At 47.6% G+C, this 14,410-nt stretch overlaps 1 protein-coding gene across 1 annotated transcript in view; it reads left to right on the top strand.

Moving 5' to 3' along the window:
• wsb2 (WD repeat and SOCS box containing 2) overlaps nt 1-14,400 on the top strand; it is a 37,800-nt gene extending 23,400 nt beyond the window's left edge. Inside the window, exons 6-9 of the mRNA XM_084308762.1 lie at nt 2,387-2,583; nt 3,312-3,401; nt 5,799-5,915; nt 12,843-14,400. Coding sequence (XP_084164888.1) covers nt 2,387-2,583; nt 3,312-3,401; nt 5,799-5,915; nt 12,843-13,050 — 612 coding nt within the window. The 3' untranslated portion in view covers nt 13,051-14,400. The remainder of the gene's footprint in view (nt 1-2,386; nt 2,584-3,311; nt 3,402-5,798; nt 5,916-12,842) is intronic.
• The last annotated feature ends 10 nt before the right edge of the window (nt 14,401-14,410 follow it).

The following is a 14,410-nucleotide window of genomic DNA, read 5'->3' on the forward strand; positions in this document are numbered from 1 at the left end:
CCCTCCTCTACTCCCTGTACACACACGACTGTGTGGCTCAGCGGAGTAGCAACACAATCATCAAATTTGCTGACGACACAGTGGTGGTGGGCCTGATCTCTGCAAACGACGAGAGGGCCTACCTGGAAGAGGTCAAGATCCTGGCGGGATGGTGCCAGGAAAACAGCCTCTCCCTGAACGTCAGCAAAACAAAGGAGATGATTGTGGACTTCAGGAGGTCGGGGGTCAAGGACTACAGCCCCCTCAGCATCGACGGGGCACCGGTTGAGAGAGTGAACAGCTTTAAGTACCTCGGAGCCTACATATCCGAGGACTTGACATGGACCACACACATTGACAGTGTTGTGAAGAAGGCACGACAACGCCTCTACTTCCTCAGGCGCCTAAGGAAGTTCCAAGTCAGTCAGAAGATGTTAATTGATACTTATCTTGTCTAGCACAGTCTCTGGAGCGTAACAGTAAGAAGCATTTTGTATAAAAGTATTCTGTACTTCTGTATGACAACTATTAAAGAAACTTGAAACTTGAAATTATGTCATTAGCCACATGCAATAGTGCCTTTTACATGTACAGTAGCTGTAGTTGACTTATACAGATGATTTAGCTTGGTCGGTTGACGAGGTTTGGGTGTTTGGCTTTGCTTATGGCACAGCTGGGAAAAACAGGATTTAACACAACAGGCCGGACAAAGCAATACGCAGATCTTAAAAGGGGTTCCTGACTGTTTCCTTCTATTAAAACCATTCCTTATCAGGCTTTCTGAGGAAGACTAGTCTGATGTATTTGAATCCCTCAGGTAGTTGAATGTCTTGATCCATTTCTGAAGGACATACATCTTTGATCAAAGATTTTGCTGATCATTTAGTTAATTAACAATTAAAAGCCACACATAATAACTTTGATCCGTATGAAACTTAGTTGAGACTGCACAAAACCACATCAACACTGTCACTCCAAAGTGGAGAGTGGAGTGGAGATGTCCTTTGTGCAAACAGCCAACACACAATGATTTGAATGATTTAGGTTAGGGTGCTTTGAATGGTGTAGCTACAGTACAGGTTAGGGTGGTTTGAATGATGTAGCTACAGGTTAGGGTGCTTTGAATGGTGTCGCTACAGTACAGTAGTACAGGTTATAGGGTGCTTTGAATGGTGTCGCTACAGTAGTACAGGTTATAGGGTGCTTTGAATGGTGTCGCTACAGTAGTACAGGTTATAGGGTGGTTTGAATGGTGTCGCTACAGTAGTACAGGTTATAGGGTGGTTTGAATGGTGTCGCTACAGTAGTACAGGTGAGGGTGGTTTGAATGGTGTCGCTACAGTAGTACAGGTTAGGGTGGTTTGAATGGTGTCGCTACAGTAGTACAGGTTATAGGGTGGTTTGAATGGTGTCGCTACAGTAGTACAGGTTATAGGGTGGTTTGAATGGTGTCGCTACAGTAGTACAGGTTATAGGGTGCTTTGAATGGTGTCGCTACAGTAGTACAGGTTATAGGGTGGTTTGAATGGTGTCGCTACAGTAGTACAGGTTATAGGGTGGTTTGAATGGTGTCGCTACAGTAGTACAGGTGAGGGTGGTTTGAATGGTGTCGCTACAGTAGTACAGGTTAGGGTGGTTTGAATGGTGTCGCTACAGTAGTACAGGTTATAGGGTGGTTTGAATGGTGTCGCTACAGTAGTACAGGTTATAGGGTGCTTTGAATGGTGTCGCTACAGTAGTACAGGTTATAGGGTGCTTTGAATGGTGTCGCTACAGTAGTACAGGTTATAGGGTGGTTTGAATGGTGTCGCTACAGTAGTACAGGTTATAGGGTGGTTTGAATGGTGTCGCTACAGTAGTACAGGTTATAGGGTGGTTTGAATGGTGTCGCTACAGTAGTACAGGTTATAGGGTGGTTTGAATGGTGTCGCTACAGTAGTACAGGTTATAGGGTGGTTTGAATGGTGTCGCTACAGTAGTACAGGTTATAGGGTGGTTTGAATGGTGTCGCTACAGTAGTACAGGTTATAGGGTGGTTTGAATGGTGTCGCTACAGTAGTACAGGTTATAGGGTGGTTTGAATGGTGTCGCTACAGTAGTACAGGTGAGGGTGGTTTGAATGGTGTCGCTACAGTAGTACAGGTTAGGGTGGTTTGAATGGTGTCGCTACAGTAGTGCAGGTTATAGGGTGGTTTGAATGGTGTCGCTACAGTAGTACAGGTTATAGGGTGGTTTGAATGGTGTCGCTACAGTAGTACAGGTTATAGGGTGGTTTGAATGGTGTCGCTACAGTAGTACAGGTGAGGGTGGTTTGAATGGTGTCGCTACAGTAGTACAGGTGAGGGTGGTTTGAATGGTGTCGCTACAGTACAGGTTAATAACAGTGACGACGTCTTCTCTCCATCAGATGGTGTGTCTGTGGAGCCTGCGGTCCTACACGTTCATCAGGAACCTGGCGGGAGGGACCCACAAGACCTTCTACCTGCTGGCGTCCTGCGACTTCTCCCCGGACGGGGCGCTGCTCGCCACCGCGGCCTTCAGCGGCTCCAGCTGGTGGATCGACCTCTGGGACCCGTACACTGCAGAGAAGCTGACCACTCTAGTGTACGTTTCCCTTTGTTGCTATAGTGAGTCCATGTATTGTAGTGCATAAGGATGATGTACTATTTAAAATGATATTGCAATATATTGGTATTTATCATTTATAGTCTTATCCGTGTGTTAGCATGTTGTGTTTTCTTTATATTGTGATACACGATTGTGTTGATAAAAAGCAAATGGGAAGTCGGATTTCTCACCAAATGATCAGTTTGATACTGTATCACACTTACCATTAACATCCATTATGAACATTGATTGGATTATTTAGCATGTGATTTTTTCATACCTAATTGTTATATTATACTGATTTCGGGAACAAGAAAAACGGTCTGTGTATCATGAGTAACTCGGGAGTCCTGTACACACAATGCTGTGTACACAAATGCTGGCAAATATAATATAATGACGTCCATGAAAATGTGGGCTTGTTCCATATTAAAACCTTTAGTTTATCTTCTTGTTCCATATTAAACGGTGGGAAACACTAAGGTCGTCCCAGCCTCATCCAACACTCATCACTATTTACACCTGTTGCACTAACTAAACATAACGTCTAACTTGTACAACCTGTTCCTATATAAGGTGTTGACTCATGTGTTTTATGTATTTTGTGTCTGTAGCTCTACATCCTTTTTTAACAATACAGTTTCCTGACTGTATCTCATCTTGAAAAGGTGAAGGAGGAGTACGGTAAGAACTTTGACCTGACCCTCTGTTGTTTTGATCCCCAGTGACTACTGTGAAATCTACGGGCAAAACCAGATCTCGGCGATACGTTTCTCGCCTGATGGCCTGCACTTGGCGATAGTCACTGAGGACAGGTAAGAACCTTGTTAATTTAGTCTTTCACAAGTTCAGTCTTCTATGATCAATGAAATCAAGATATGAGACATGGAAATATGGTTGACAGTTTATTGAAAATGATGATTTAGAAAATGTAGGATTGTGTATTCTTCTGGTTGCTCTTAAAAGTTTGACTAGAGATGGACTAAGTTAGAACTTTGTGTGGATGAGGATGTTTTCGTCCGACACTCGAACGCCAGCCGGCAAACAGTCGTGTTTGGGCTGGAGACCTGAACTGGACTTGACATTCCCGGGATGCTTCGGGGAGGGAAGACTCAGTTTGTTTGCAGCTATCAAGGTCTCACAGTAGGGCTGGGTAATTAATCTGGTTTCAATTTCAATTACAATTTTGGATTCCCACAATCATGAAAACAAGACTATCAAGATAAAACGATTATTGTGCCGCATGTCGAGTTGCTCCCATTAGGTCTTGTGTTGTAAATGCAGCGCACCCTTCCTTCACAGCGGTGGGCTCCACGGCGCGCTTCTCCAGTTATTTTGGCACGTCATTGGTAACTTGTAGAAGATGACAGAAAGCCAGCCTTTGGTAACTTGTAGAAGATGATAGAAAGGCAGCCTTTGGTAACTTGTAGAAGATGATAGAAAGGCAGCCTTTGGTAACGTGTAGAAGATGACAGAAAGGCAGCCTTTGGTAACTTGTAGAAGATGACAGAAATGCAGCCTTTGGTAACTTGTAGAAGACGACAGAAAGGCAGCCTTTGGTAACTTGTAGAAGACGGCAGAAAGGCAGCCTTTGGTAACTTGTAGAAGACGACAGAAAGGCAGCCTTTGGTAACTTGTAGAAGACGACAGAAAGGCAGCCTTTGGTAACTTGTAGAAGACGACAGAAAGGCAGCCTTTGGTAACTTGTAGAAGACGACAGAAAGGCACCTGGTGCTCCAGAGATACAGCTATTAACAAACACCTGGTGCTCCAGAGATACAGCTATTAACAAACACCTGAATCTTTAACTCTAATGTAAAATCAGTGCTGCTTTACTTTTACATGTCATGACTGTTGTCCTGTGGGATTGAAACAATGTACCTGTGGACAATCTGCAAACTCCAGAGTGTGGCACCCATTTCAAGCCTATCGGACACCATTTCATCTATAAGCCTATCGGACACCATTTCATCTATAAGCCTTTCATCTATAAGTAGAGCTGCCGCGATAACCGCATTACCGCGGTATCGCTGTTGCATCACGCTCACCGCAGAGTTAGGCTGAATACCGCGTCACCGCTGTTTTTTATCATAATAATAAAGTTGGCTTGCGGCTCTGCAGATATACCCTACTCGGTTCCAAGCGACCCTATTGGGTAGAAGTGGTACCAGAAAAGTCATGTGAAACATTGCAGACCACTGACTGGTCAGAAGAGAGACGCGTCACAGTTTGGAGGCTCTGAACAAAAACAGAACGCCGGCGCCGCCATCTTTACTGCCTCGCTAAGGATGCATTTCGTTCAGGATTTGTTTGCGACAGAACCAAGCAATAAACAAAAAAGAATGGATTCACTGTGTATTCTGCCTTATTTATTGATGAAACAAAACCGACATCAACCCAATTTACCACCGAGCGGAGAGTTTAGTGTCACAACAAGATCGCTGATGTGTTAAGTTTGTTGTTGTTAATACTACCGTCAGCCGATATACACGAGAGGTAACGTTAAACCCGGGTTTGCTTGGTAGAATACACAATGAGAGGTAACGTTAGCTTTGGCAGAATAGACGCAACGAGAGTCTGGTTAATGTTGTTATTGATTGATTGATTGATTGATTGAAACTGTGTTAAACTCTGGCTTGCTGCAAGCCCTCGGACATCTATGCCCACGGAGCTTTCAGTGTACACAAGCGAGCGGCCCCGCCTGCATTCCCACACGGAGACAAGCGGAGTAGTACCTGGCTGCAGTGGAAAAGGAACGAAGTACCAGGTGCCTAAAGCGGGTCGAGTCGAGTAGGTACTATGCAGTGGAAAAGCGCCATTAGACTAGAGGCAGGCTATAAGAGTAGACTACTAAAAAAAAATAAAAATGCATTCAAATTATTTTTTTGTGCGCACTGTGCGGTAATTACCGCGGCGGTAGGAAATATTTCGCAAATTCGTGCGGTAAGGAAAATATCAATACCGCGGCAGCTCTATCTATAAGCCTATCGGAAACCATTTCATCTAGATACCATTTAATCTACAGTATAGGCCTACTAGACACCATTTCACCTATAGGCCTACCAGTCACCATTTCACCTATAGGCCTACCAGACACCATTTCGCCTATAGGCCTACCAGACACCATTTCATCTTCAGCTATAAGCTCATCACGCTGGACTAATCCAACATGTGTACATGATGTGTCCTTGTTCTCTGTATTGTGTTGCCAGAGCTCTTCGTATCTGGGAGCCGGGTCAGAGAGCCATGCTGATGCAGACCAAGGAGGACCGGGCCTCAAACGGACTCTGCTGCAACTTCCAGCCACAGGGGGGCGTGGTGGCCACAGGGTAGGCAGCCTCACAGGGGGAGTGGTGGCCACAGGGTAGGCAGCCTCACAGGGGGCGTGGTGGCCACAGGGTAGACAGCCTCACAGGGTAGGCAGCCTCACAGCCACAGGGGGGTTGGTGGCCACATGGTAGACAGTCTCACAGGGGGGTTGTTAGATCCTGATCAAACTGGCCAGTATCACGTCTTCGTCTGTTTGGCTCTCCATCCAATTCCTCTGCGTTGTCATTTTAATGGTCCTAACGTCTCCGATACTGGCTGATAAGATCCTTATCTCTCCCCGTTAGTACAATCCGCAAACCATAATAATTCTCCACCTCCGTAAGAATTCGACACTCCGACAACGTGAAATACCTTACAGGGAGAAGCGTGGTTTATTTGATAAACAGAAACCTCAGCTCAGATGTTAACAGATTGTATTGTCCTTGAAAAGTCTATTCTAATGATCTTTCGGTGTGTTCTATTGTCCCTCTGCTATTCAGTCCAAAAGTGGTCAGGCCTGGTCGTCAGCCAAGACCATCCTCGTGGTAGCCGAAGCTAATGATGATGTGGCATTCTTCCCCTTCGTGATGAGAGGAGAGAGAGTCTCTCCTGGTTTCTTCCCTCTTAGTCTCAGTCAGATTTTAGTCTGCCTTACACCCGGAAACACCGTTCGACTTATAGATCCTCGCCGTAGCAACGACGACCCCCCGCCCCTCTCCTGGTTGTCATGTGACGCTCATGACAACTGCTAATAACCTTTCACACATTTCAAAACGTTTCTCTACTGTTTCATCAAAGATGTCACCCCTCCCCCTCGCTCTTATCAATTTGTTCTTACAAGGAATGTCAACATTCGGCTGGCTGCTAAACATTCTGCTGGCTACTGGACCAATGTTCTATCACCGTCTTCCATGCACATTTCGATCTCACCGTTTTAGCTGTGGTCATCTCCCCCCAATCTATACATCACATACATTGAAAAAGCACCCCAAATCCTTCATTCCCCCCTTTGATTCTTAATCAACCTTCAGAATCAACAGACTACTTGGTTTTTCAATTAATTATACACAAAAATAGACTCATAACAATGAGGGCCCCGCCGTCTGCTGTTTTGCCTTATTGTTTTCCATTACCCGCATCACACCCAAACCAGAAAGGATAGACAACGGTCAGGGAGGAGAGAGAGAGAGAGAGAGACAGAGAAAAACACAGATTGCAACTTTTCAGATGACACACCTAAACCCTTCGGCCCCCCTATTAGGTACACCCCACGTCCAAATCAGAGCGCTCCCTTCCCTCTTACAGTACACCTCCCATCTTGGGCCGGTCCCGTCGCCTAGGGCAAGGGCCCCTTTCAGTGACTGCTCCTTTCCTGAGCTGGTCCCCCTCCCAGGGCGCGGTCCCCTAGGCAAAAATGTCTCCCCTGGTCTGCTACTGCTCAGTGTCTCTGGCTGTCCTCTCCACATCTGCTCCTCCACCGCCGCCGTCTCCTCTCTCTCGTCGTGGATGATCTGTGTACCAGTCTGCGGTGCCTGGCCCCTGCAGCTTCCCCCTCCTCCAGTCTGTCTCCTGGTCGTCTCCACCGCTGTCGGTGTCTCCCCCCGCTGAAAGCAGAGACACAACACCAGCAGTCGTCTGTACATTCGGCTTCCCTTGTTTTGCTATTAGTCTACCACCTTCTCCACACCCATAATCTGTCCTACAGGGCTGTTCCCTGTTTGTCTTCTGGCGTGACACCCGCAGCTAAACGATACCCACTCCGCGCTCTATCTGTTCATCCCAGGTTGACCCCCAGCGCGCGCCAGTTCTTCTGGTGACATGTCTTCAAGACTCTGCCTATTTATTAGGTGTGAGAAGGCCCCACTGGAGATCAAACTCCCTCTTATTTCATAATTAAACTTATTTAATTAACCGCATCTCATCTCTCTCTGTGCAATTCTTATTTAATCATTCAATAATTAAACTATTTAATTAACCCGTATCTCTAATATTATTATTATAATAATAATCCACTCTGTGCTCATTAGATTCTCTAACTTGAAACACTCCCCCAATCCGCCACTAGATGGTAGTACAGACCTATATCTAAATATTCCCCTATGGGTAATGAAAACTCCCCAGCACTACCCCCCCTCCGCCACTAGGTGGCGACCTACTCCTCCTCTATGGTGTTTTAGTTGACGTGTCACTTCCTGGTTCTTATCTGTTATCTCCTCGTGGCTCCTTTGCGGCCATCTTGACTCGGTGCAAATGGCTACTCTCTCAAACAAACGGCCGCTGCCCTCCTTTTTCAAGGCCTAACAACAAAACAACTGTCTCTTAGAGCCTCGTCGGCCAAACAGGTCATAATGATGTCTGCAGGTCACATGACAATAGATGATCTACTAAACATGCAAGTACTGAACAGGTCAAAAATAGACTGAATGCCAAATGACGGTAGGTCTGAAAAACGTAGGTAGATTCTCCCGACTCACAGTCCCGCGTTCCCGCCTCTTGCGAGGAAAACAACCCTTATATTACAGACCAACAAAAATGGAATTAACCCCTTAGAACACTGCCTTCCTTCACCGGCCCGTTTGTTTTTCATTCCCCGTAGATAAAACCCATCTTGGTTTTTCAAAACACCATGGCTCTCTGCTCATATTATTACGGATGCACTATCTGTTCGTTTTTATTTGGCTTAAAAGATCAAAACAACCGTGTGTGCACAGTGAACTCGCATCTTTCTCCTAATCGCTGTTTCTCCTCCAGCGCTGGTCCGCCTCATGACCGCTCGACTCGGCGCTCTCTCCTAGGGCTGGCCGGCCTTGCTCGATCATGATTCTCCCACACACGATGACTGTTGTCCACTGTCGCCCCATTATTGAAAAAGTCTTTATCCGTTGTTCTTATCTCTTGCAAATCCGGCTGTCATCATCAGCAACCAACTGTTCCTGTTGTTTTTATCTCTTGCAAATCCGGCTGTCATCGGCAACCAACTGTTAGATCCTGATCAAACTGGCCAGTATCACGTCTTCGTCTGTTTGGCTCTCCATCCAATTCCTCTGCGTTGTGTCATTTTAATGGTCCTGACGTCTCCTATACTGGCTGATAAGATCCTTATCTCTCCCCGTTAGTACAATCCGCAAACCATAATAATTCTCCACTTCCGTAAGAATTCGACACTCCGACAACGTGAAATACCTTACAGGGAGAAGCGTGGTTTATTTGATAAACAGAAACCTCAGCTCAGATGTTAACAGATTGTATTGTCCTTGAAAAGTCTATTCTAATGATCTTTCGGTGTGTTCTATTGTCCCTCTGCTATTCAGTCCAAAAGTGGTCAGGCCTGGTCGTCAGCCAAGACCATCCTCGTGGTAGCCGAAGCTAATGATGATGTGGCATTCTCCCCCCCCCCCCCCCCCCCCCCCCCCCCCTTCGTGATGAGAGGAGAGAGAGTCACTCCTGGTTTCTTCCCTCTTAGTCTCAGTCAGATTTTAGTCTGCCTTACACCCGGAAACACCGTTCGACTTATAGATCCTCGCCGTAGCAACGACGGCCCCCCGCCCCTCTCCTGGTTGTCATGCGACGCTCATGACAACTGCTAATAACCTTTCACACATTTCAAAACGTTTCTCTACTGTTTCATCAAAGATGTCACCCCTCCCCCTCGCTCTTATCAATTTGTTCTTACAAGGAATGTCAACATTCGGCTGGCTGCTAAACATTCTGCTGGCTACTGGACCACTGTTCTATCACCGTCTTCCATGCACATTTCGATCTCACCGTTTTAGCTGTGGTCATCTCTCCCCAATCTATACATCACATACATTGAAAAAGCACCTCAAATCCTTCAGTAGCCACATGGTAGACAGTCTCATAGGGGGGTTGGTGGCCACATGGTAGACAGTCTCATAGGGGGGTTGGTGGCCACATGGTAGACAGTCTCACAGGGGGGTTGGTGGCCACAGGGTAGGCAGTCTCACAGCCACAGGGGGGTTGGTGGCCACAGGGTAGGCAGTCTCACAGCCACTGGAGGGTTGGTGGCCACAGGGTAGGCAGCTTCACAGGGGGGCGTGGTGGCCACAGGGTAGGCAGTCTCACAGGGGGGTTGGTGGCCACATGGTAGGCAGCCTCACAGGGGGGCGTGGTGGCCACAGGGTAGGCAGTCTCACAGGGGGGTTGGTGGCCACAGGGTAGGCAGTCTCACAGCCACTGGAGGGTTGGTGGCCACAGGGTAGGCAGTCTCACAGCCACAGGGGGGCGTGGTGGCCACAGTGTAGGCAGCCTCACAGGGGGGCGTGGTGGCCACAGGGTAGGCAGTCTCACAGGGGGGCGTGGTGGCCACAGGGTAGGCAGCCTCACAGGGGGGCGTGGTGGCCACAGGGTAGGCAGCCTCACAGCCACTGGAGGGTTGGTGGCCACAGGGTAGGCAGCCTCACAGGGGGGCGTGGTGGCCACAGGGTAGGCAGCCTCACAGCCACTGGAGGGTTGGTGGCCACAGGGTAGGCAGCCTCACAGGGGGGCGTGGTGGCCACAGGGTAGGCAGCCTCACAGTCACAGGGGGGCGTGGTGGCCACAGGGTAGGCAGTCTCACAGGGGGGCGTGGTGGCCACAGGGTAGGCAGCCTCACAGGGGGGCGTGGTGGCCACAGGGTAGGCAGTCTCACAGGGGGGCGTGGTGGCCACAGGGTAGGCAGCCTCACAGGGGGGCGTGGTGGCCACAGGGTAGGCAGCCTCACAGGGGGGCGTGGTGGCCACAGGGTAGGCAGCCTCACAGGGGGGCGTGGTGGCCACAGGGTAGGCAGCCTCACAGGGGGGCGTGGTGGCCACAGGGTAGGCAGCCTCACAGGGGGGCGTGGTGGCCACAGGGTAGGCAGTCTCACAGCCACAGGGGGGCGTGGTGGCCACAGGGTAGGCAGCCTCACAGCCACAGGGGGGCGTGGTGGCCACAGGGTAGGCAGTCTCACAGCCACAGGGGGGCGTGGTGGCCACAGGGTAGGCAGCCTCACAGCCACAGGGGGGCGTGGTGGCCACAGGGTAGGCAGCCTCACAGCCACAGGGGGGGCGTGGTGGCCACAGGGTCGGCAGTCTCACAGCCACAGGGGGGCGTGGTGGCCACAGGGTAGGCAGCCTCACAGCCACAGGGGGGCGTGGTGGCCACAGGGTAGGCAGTCTCACAGCCACAGGGGGGCGTGGTGGCCACAGGGTAGGCAGTCTCACAGCCACAGGGGGGCGTGGTGGCCACAGGGTAGGCAGCCTCACAGCCAGTTCCAACTTTTGCAAAATATAAATCAAAACGACAATTCACTTACCCAATGATGGAGCATTTTTCCCCCTCAAGAATCTATTTATTGAGTAAGGACCTTTTTGGTAACACTGTACTTAACAGTGTACATCTATTAAGGATTAGAATGTGTCATGATGGTGTATAAGCCATTAGATTAGACGCTCCTATAACGGCCTGATGCCATGGTGTGACATTTCATGAAACTAATTAGAAACTGCTCGATCACAGTTGCCATTTAGTGGATACAGGGCCATGCACTGTATTATAAGTCATTATAAACACCCTGTTACAGATGCATTTATGTGAAGTGTCACCATCCTTTTTTTATAGCACAAAAAAAAGTAAGGACATCCCTTTCTGAACTGATTGAAAGGTAATGGTAATTCTGTCGGCCTGATGTGTTAACACTTTGACGACCATTCGGCGCCGTCTAATATGGTGCTAGAGGACCAAGGTTTGTCAACAAACCGATGTGTCTTTGTAGAGCTATATCTATACTTTATAGTATTGCTATCCGTCCATTCTCATTGTCACTTGAGTTCATAAACCGTCCCTTCATAATGGCTTAAAGAAGAAGAAAAAATCCATCAATAGGTTGTCATTTTATAGCGCCGTGAATATAAGCTTTATCGCAGATTTCGTCTCATATATTTGCTGGAAAGCTACTTATAGAGCTAAAGGCTACTAACGTTATATTCAACAGCATTTCTGTTGTATATATGCTAATGAAATAACACAAACTGCTTATGATCCGGACTATCCCATAGCATCTATGGATGAAAGGGGGGCGGCGGGGAACGTCGATTAGTATTATTGATTACCAATAGAGTGTCCGTGTAAGTAGCCACATTCACTGATCGAATGCTTGCGTCTCACAACAATGTCTGTTCCGGCTGTAATTTAGGTGAATAAGGTCTTACAGTCAGCCCGTGGGATATCCTACAGCATTTCCCCGTTATCGATCGGCATCTGGTAGATCGATATGTCCATTGGTTGATGATAAATCCCCTTATTCCATCGTGAGATCTGCGATTCGAAACGTGATACACGGTGCATGATGTTGCTTTGGGATCAGAGTAATATGATACTCCGTTGGAGGCTAAAAAAAAAGATTGGTGGCACCCCTAAGAGGATCTGGCCGGTATTGCATGTTGCCGAGGGTAGATCTGCAGAGTCGATCGGGGATCTTGATCCGGTTATTAATATGGAATAAAACAATAACAACTTGCCACGGCTATATACGTGCCTCTGGTCCACAACGCATGGATTCGAAACACGTATTTATACGTGGCCGGTCCCAATAGTGTTAATCATGACCTCTAGAGGTCTTCTCTGTGGGCCTGCTGTGTTAATCATGACCTCTAGAGGTCTTCTCTGTGGGCCTGCTGTGTTAATCATGACCTCTAGAGGTCTTCTCTGTGGGCCTGCTGTTAATCATGACCTCTAGAGGTCTTCTCTGTGGGCCTGAGGTGTTAATCATGACCTCTAGAGGTCTTCTGTGGGCCTGCTGTGTTAATCATGACCTCTAGAGGTCTTCTCTGTGGGCCTGAGGTGTTAATCATGACCTCTAGAGGTCTTCTCTGTGGGCCTGAAGTGTTAATCATGACCTCTAGAGGTCTTCTCTGTGGGCCTGAGGTGTCGTGACAGTTTATTAATCATGAATGTTTTCCTGCCGGCAGCACCAGGGACGGCCACGTGCGGTTCTGGAGGACCCCCCGCGTGGTGCCCAGCCTGTGCCACCTGTGCCGATCCGTCCTGCGCCACTCGGTCTCCACCCACCAGATCGAGCCGCTGCCCATCCCCAAGAGGATCCTGGAGTTCCTCACCTACAGGAACATCCCCAGCCGCCTGGAGACCTGCTGCTCGGAGGAGGACGACGAGTGGTAGAACTGAAGGGGAAGGTTTAAAGGGGCAGGTCACAGTTTTAAAGTGCCATCTACCCATCCGGATAGGGCTGAGATGGGGCGTACGGTACGCGTCTGTGGTCGGCCCGATGGTCTATTGCAAACGGTCTCCCGTGTGGGAAAATAGAGTACCGGTGCGCTTCCTTCTGCACGGCCGCACGGCAGTGGAAAATAGTTAATAGCCCGATACAATGGAGTTTATTCTATTGGCCGACGGCAGACATGTCCAAACCTCGGCAAAAACGCATGGTAACTATCTGGATGGTTAGATAGCACTCTGGGTGAGGGGAATAATATGTTTGTGTTTTGGACGAACTGCCCCTTTAAAGAGATACCTTAACATTTAGAAAGCTGATAGGAATGTTTAAAGTGATACCTCATCTTTTCAGATTTAGAGAGTTCATTTTCAACGCCAGACACTTCGGTCACATTGTGGAAAAAGTTGCTACTACATAAATGAGCCCTTCAGGTGAAGAACCATACAGGCCTAAGTGGGTTTTGAAAATCCTTTAACAGCCCATGTACTCGCAGTTGGAACAGGTATTATTGTTTGGAATGTACATGTGAAACATCACTCAAAGTACACAACTTGTCTTTAACAATGCATTTACTCATCACTTATTAACTGACTCATCTCGGAACCTAAAATACTCTTAATCTGAAGGATTCAATGGTTGAATCCCATTGTCTGGACATGGGCATGGGCTTGTTACGTGCAGAGGGTCTCATGGCAAAACGATCCAGATATGTACAGGCAAGCCGGGACGCTATTGCCTATCCCTTGATTTCCATGAGGAATCATAACAGTCCTACCCTTGATTTCCATGAGAAATCATAACAGTACTAACATGGTAATTTAGAGGACCGAGATACATTTACAAAGTGTCTGAAGAATATCAGTAATATTTAGAAAATGTCAAGGAATTCAGAACACGAAAGAATATTTACAATGAGTGCTCCGTTTATACACTTCCATAATAAATGGGTTACAGCATACGCACGACACAGGAAGTGTCTTACATATCTTAAGATCCATATCTTTAGATGCAACAGTCCTACATTAAGGATACTAGTTTTTGCACTACTTACGACTGCACATCGTTAAATCTTCACTATTTTACTTGCTTGAATTGTACACTTTTATACCGTTTATTTATTGTGTAAATATTACAATATGAATCTTGTGTGTGTGGAGGCCCTCTACTAGAGGGGTAGGAGTAGCTATGATCATGTGATTGTGTACAACTGAATCAGTTCTGTAAATACAAGACAGACTGGATTATATAACAAATCGTGTTTTATTAAACAACTATCAAAACTAAATATTCAAGAACCAGCATTGT

The sequence above is a fragment of the Notolepis coatsorum genome, assembly GCF_963971535.1.
Source record: "Notolepis coatsorum genome assembly, chromosome: 2".
NCBI classification, from domain to species: Eukaryota; Metazoa; Chordata; class Actinopteri; order Aulopiformes; family Paralepididae; genus Notolepis; species Notolepis coatsorum.